Below are 5,539 nucleotides of genomic sequence, written 5' to 3'. Positions count from 1 at the left end.
TTTTTTTTTTTTTTTTTTTTTAAAGTTCTGCAGAATTTTACCACAAGGGAAACAGGGGTGAAGGCAAGGAAGACCTAAAAATGTTTTGCATTGCCCTGATAACGTCACGCCAAATCTTTTATTTCTGTAGAGCGTATTCCCTGTGAAACTCTCCTGGTTTTCATTATTTAGAGCTTGGCACCACGTGGAGTGTCCAGGCTGGGAGGAAGGCGTTGGTGCAGGAATCACAGCTCCCTCCAGTCCCGCATTCCTGGGGCCTGACGCACCCCCATTTTGGGCTGTTATAGAGCAGCCGGGCTTTCTGGGTGCTGAATTCAGCTCTGCGCTCCCCGTCTGCTGCCACCGTATCTCTTTAAGGTAAATCTACACTTTCGACGTGAGGGACCTGAACTTGGTGGCTGGCCAGGACGCTCCAACGCGGCTCGTAAAAGCAGAAATAGCTCTGTGGACGCTGGCTTGGCTGCCTGGTGGGATCACGTGCAGGCGGCCCCCTACGCTGGGCTGGGGGGGACGGGTCGGTGGGTGCAATGGGTCCTGCGGGACTGCCCCTCAGCGCGGCGGAGCCTCTTCCAGTTACGGGCAGGGAAAGCGAGAAGAGCAGGCTTTCTCTGTGGGGGAAAGCGTTAAGCATTTGAAGCCTAGAGGCCTAAATATAAAGAGCCCTGGCAAGAACAGAGGCGTGAAGCAGTGTGGTAAACAAGAGGATCGCGGTGGCGTGGAGCTTGGCAGGAAAGCATGGGATGCAGATGAGTTGTMGAGGAGTAGGAGTTGTCCAGGCACTTGGGCCTCGTGGCAGGCAGGGGTGGCAGCCAGCGGCGTTTCAGCTGAGTGCTCGCTTCTGGGTGGGAGGTGGCTCTCCCCTCGGGACACAGACCTCTTAGAAGGGCTGCTCCATGCCCTGCTGCGGGCCAAGGAGCCAGGCGTGGCAGTGTGGCAGCAAGTGGGAGGACAAGGAAGGATCCAAACCCATTGTCCCTGGGGTGACTCTTGTGCTTGCCTGATTTSAGAATAACCTGATGATGGTCAAATAGAAGAAATTTGCTTCCGTGTGACACATGCAGACACAGGCAGGGAAGCGAGGGTCACTCTTGTTTTGTGATGAGCCCGAGAGGTTATTTCTTGTGTTCAAAGGAGAGCGGTCTGAACCTGGCTGTGGTTCATTACGAGTGCCTGCAGGCCTCATGATGAGACGGAGGAGCCAGGAGAAATGCCCAAGGGGATGACAAGCATGTTGGGATGGGGGGAAGTGAGGAGAGTCCAGTGTGCGGCTCAGTGGTGTGTTGCCTTGCCTGTCAATGTCTTCTTTCCTCCCCTTCAGGTCGCAACGCTTGTCTTGGRAGAGGGGGCTCAGATGGTAGCGAGGATGCGCAGGGTGCCCAGCTGTCTGCTGAGACTGACCAGAGTGATGCTGAACCACAGGCTGGGCGCCCTGCTCGTCATTGTCTTCAAGTTCCTGTCCTTCGCCTCTATCCTGCTGTACTGGAGAGCCACGGAGGACCCGGCGGTCAGGGGCCAGGTCTACGTCCCACCTATCGAGATCCACTGTGCTCACTCGGTGCCCTCTCCTCCCCGTGCCACTGCTGAGGGGCCCCCTCCCCCCCCGGGGGACGTGTTTTTCGTGGAGACCTCAGAGCGCACGAACCCAAATTACCTCTTCCTGTGCTCCGTGGAATCGGCGGCCCGCACCCACCCCGGCACGAGGGTTGTGGTGCTCATGAAGGGCTTGGCCAAGAGCAACGCCTCCCTACCCAACCACTGGGGTTTCTCACTGCTGAGCTGCTTCCCCAACGTGGAAATTCGGCCCCTGGATTTGCAGGAGCTTTTCTCTGGGACGCCTCTGGCAGAGTGGTATCTACAGGCTCAGCAGCGCTGGGAGCCTTATTTCCTGCCCATCCTGTCAGACGCCTGCAGAATTGCCATCATGTGGAAATTTGGTGGCATCTACCTGGACACAGACTTCATTGTGCTTAAGAACTTAAAGAACCTCACAAACGTGCTTGGCACCCAGTCCAAGTACGTGCTGAACGGAGCTTTCTTGTCCTTCAAGCCCAAGCACAAGTTCATGGAGCTCTGCATGCAGGACTTTGTGGAGAACTACAACAGCTGGATCTGGGGGCATCAGGGCCCCCAGCTCCTAACACGTGTCTTCAAGAAGTGGTGCTCCATCAGGAGTCTTACGAGCAGCAGGAGCTGCAAAGGGGTGACTGCTCTTCCCCGGGAAGCTTTTTATCCCATCCGGTGGCAGGATTGGAAAAAGTACTTTGAAGTAGTCAGCTCCTCAGAGCTTCACCAGCTCTTCAAGAACACCTATGCAGTGCATGTGTGGAACAAGAAGAGCCAGGGGACAAGGCTAGAGATCACATCCAAGGCTTTGCTGGCCCAGCTGCATTCCCACTTCTGCCCTGCCACGTATGACATCATGAAGAAGGATGCTGGACGGCAGTGACTCAAGCAACATCACCTGGGAATCCCAGCCCTCCAGCTGCTCCATTAAATGGACCTTCTAGTGAAGAGAAGTGGTGGACAATAAGAGACATTTGCATGGGGCAGAGGTGGAGCCCACAGTTTCAACCAAAGTACCTGCGGCTCTTCGTCTTGACTTCAACTGCCTGGCAGCAAACCTTTGTTTCTGTGCAGGACCTTCCTGTGGCTCTTCTTGGTCAGATAGGGAAGCCTCAAGAGGGTAGTGAGGCCTGGTCCACTTGTGGCAGCCTCTGTCAGTCCCTTTCTGTGGCTGTAAACCTGGAAGGAGCCTTTCCAGAAATGCTGGTCTCAGCCTTTGTCACTGTCAACTCTCGGGACTTCTCAAGCGCAGTCCTCAAGGCAGTGAAAAAGTGGGAGAGAAGAAAACAGGAGCTAAAGATGGCGTTAAAAGTGTACTAGAAAAGGTGGCCTAAGAAAAGTGATGGGGAAGATTTAGAAAATGAAAGGCAAGTTGGCTAAAACAACTCTTTATTGCCCTTCCCTTCTGGAGAATGTTTTCCTCATGCTGTTTCAACAGGATGCAGATGACGGAGTCTCTGCTCAGCACTGTAGATGTAGGCCTGCTTGGAAATTTGGAGTGTATCAGGACTTGAGGATYTGGCCAGCTCAGCAATTTGCAGGAGCTAATGGGCAGCAGTGTTTTATTTTGTGGCAGTGGAGAAATATCAGCGTGCAATGARCAGGAGAGCTCATCCAAGTCACACCTTCAATTGCACTCAACACAGGGAGAGCTGAACTATCGTTTACATGGAGGTTTATTCTTTTTCCTCAACTGTATTCCTGAACTGTGATGGAGTAATTTAACTCGTCTCTCTTACGGTCCTCTTGTGCCTTTGGGAGTTCTCACCACAGAGGCAAGCTCGTTGGACAAACGATGGGAGAAACCCTGTGCCTTCCCGTGGTGCCCGAAGGGACGTATTGATGCTCTTCAAGTTTTTGTTTGAGAATGACAAAGAGAGAGCAGTGAGAAACAAGAGTAGGGCAGAAACCCACTGGCACATCTGTACCCCAGCACGCTTGAAGGGGGATTGCTGATGCACGAGCTTGGCACTTTACGGGGGTTGACGCAGATGACAGCATCAGCTGTCCCCTCTCCAGCTCTACTCAGAGACGATAATCTCACTGTAAGCTCTGCTCCGCCTTCGGTGTGTGAATCTTGGTACTCTTAGGAACAGAATGATCTGATGGTGACTTTCATGACCAGGCACTGGTCAGGTCTCCAGCGTCATCTGATCCTGAAACAGGAGCTTTTCCAATGGTGCTTCCTGCAAGTCCTCCAAGTGCARCTCAGATGATTTCTAGGACTGCAGTTTTCTCAGGCTTGTTTCCCTCTCCATTCTGCTTCCCCTCAAGTATTCGCAGTGTGAAGTTTGCACAGCTTAACCAAGAAAATGGGCAAAAAATAACAACTGTGCCTGCAAGGAAAGATTCGCTCTACATGTCTCAGGTTTATTTGCCTCTTATATGACAAAAATAAGAAAGCTGGATTGCCTGTCCCTTTCCAAAAACAGCTTCGTGTCCTCTAGTGGACGGGGCTGTGGGTGCTTAGGAAGGCTTGCACATTTTGGATTTGTTGGTCGGTTGAGCTATCTGGTATGGATCAAAGACTAATACTGCTTTGACGGAAAGTTATCCACCTGTAAGCTGCATGGGGCATGCACTTGGTGCACAAGCAGCTACTCTGGGCTGGAGAAGGCTCTGGGAACCCCCCCAAAGCCCCCCAGACGTGGACTTGTRCGGTGCCCCGTTTATGCTGCATCCTGGAGATCCTGAGGATCTCGAACATCTGCGGCTCTTGCAACACTGAGCAACTCTAAGAACCAAGACTTTGTGAGGAAGCAGCAAATCTTCCTGATGTCTAAGTGTACTTCACCACACTGAGTGGTAAAAATAGGTACTGTTTTCACAGTTTCATTTACTGCTGCTACTCTCTGCTTCCTTTGACTGCTTTCTTTAGAAGCAACCACAAAACAGTTAGCCTGGACCTGTTGTGTAGTCAACAGGCCATGCTGTGTCTTACTGATGGTTCCTGCAGCTTTGCAACTCGTGCTGACTAAACAACAGAAGTCTTGGCAAACAAGGACCTCCTACCAGGGACAGGAAAGTCCATGATCATAACAGGGAACTTGGCTGTGGCAATACCATGAACTGGTTGCGGAAGTGTTTGGGACCCACTGCAATGAATATCTGGCTTGAGTTACCACTGCTTATTCTAAGAAAGTGCCTTTTTGCATACGCGTAGTGGTTTCTTTCTGTTGTTGTTGGTGGTGGTGTTTCTTTTTTTATTTTTTCTTTTCCTGTGTCAATGTTCAGAGATTTCGTAAGGAGAGGATTGAACCAAAGCAGCCCGTGGCCTTTTTCCCTTTGCCTTGTGAGAGAAAAATAAATGCTGTTTCTATTATTTCTCCTTTCTACCGAGATGTTCCATTTTGTTCTGCGAAGCATTGGTGGCTGCTCTGAACAATCTGTTAGGCAGTGTGTGGGAAAATGCTGTGTCCTCAAGTGACCCAGTATAGTTAGGAGTGTGGAAAGAGCCTGGGTGAGAGTTGGACAACCCAGGCTGAGAACTCGGCCTTTAATTTTGTGTAAAATGTTGGCACCAAACAGCAGCTGCCATGGCTAAGCAATCAGTTGGTAGGTGTACAAGCAACAAGAAAATAGGCAGGCTCATAAAGTTTAGCAATTTTAGTGTAAAACCACTGTGAGGCTTTTAGAAAAAATAATTTGARAAACAGTTTCCAAAATTTCCTAACAAAATTCGAAAAGGGAAGGCAACATTTTTCATCTTTTTCCCCAAACCCTAAAGAAATGGGAAGCCTGMCAGAATGGCCACAGTTCCATAGAAGACGATGGATTAAGACAGGATTGCACCGACAAATCTGAAGAAGAACCACTATGACCTTCCATGTCTGGTTATAGATGGGAGGAATTTGGGGACGTTTCTCTACACCGTGACCCCTGCTTGTTGCAGATACCAGCCCTGGTCCCTTGCAAATCCCAGTGTCCAGGAACATCTGTCAGGACTGAAGGAATAGACAAATGATGGCCATGTATT

General features: G+C 50.7%; 1 protein-coding gene across 1 annotated transcript; it reads left to right on the top strand.

Annotated features, from left to right (window-relative positions):
- The first annotated feature begins 1,318 nt into the window (after positions 1–1,318).
- Positions 1,319–2,446, top strand: A4GALT (alpha 1,4-galactosyltransferase (P blood group)). Its single transcript, XM_026054341.1, has one exon. The coding sequence runs from the start codon at positions 1,352–1,354 to the stop codon at positions 2,444–2,446; it is 1,095 nt and encodes a 364-aa protein (XP_025910126.1). The 5' UTR covers positions 1,319–1,351.
- The last annotated feature ends 3,093 nt before the right edge of the window (positions 2,447–5,539 follow it).

Source organism: Nothoprocta perdicaria, unplaced genomic scaffold, assembly GCF_003342845.1.
Source record: "Nothoprocta perdicaria isolate Ctin4 unplaced genomic scaffold, notPer1 scaffold_120, whole genome shotgun sequence".
NCBI lineage: Eukaryota > Metazoa > Chordata > Aves > Tinamiformes > Tinamidae > Nothoprocta > Nothoprocta perdicaria.
This window is presented reverse-complemented; position numbering and strand designations above follow the sequence as displayed.

Bases quoted from the DNA above. Each gene is read 5' to 3' on its own strand.
- A4GALT (XM_026054341.1), top strand. From the start codon at position 1,352: ATGGTAGCGAGGATGCGCAGGGTGCCCAGCTGTCTGCTGAGACTGACC.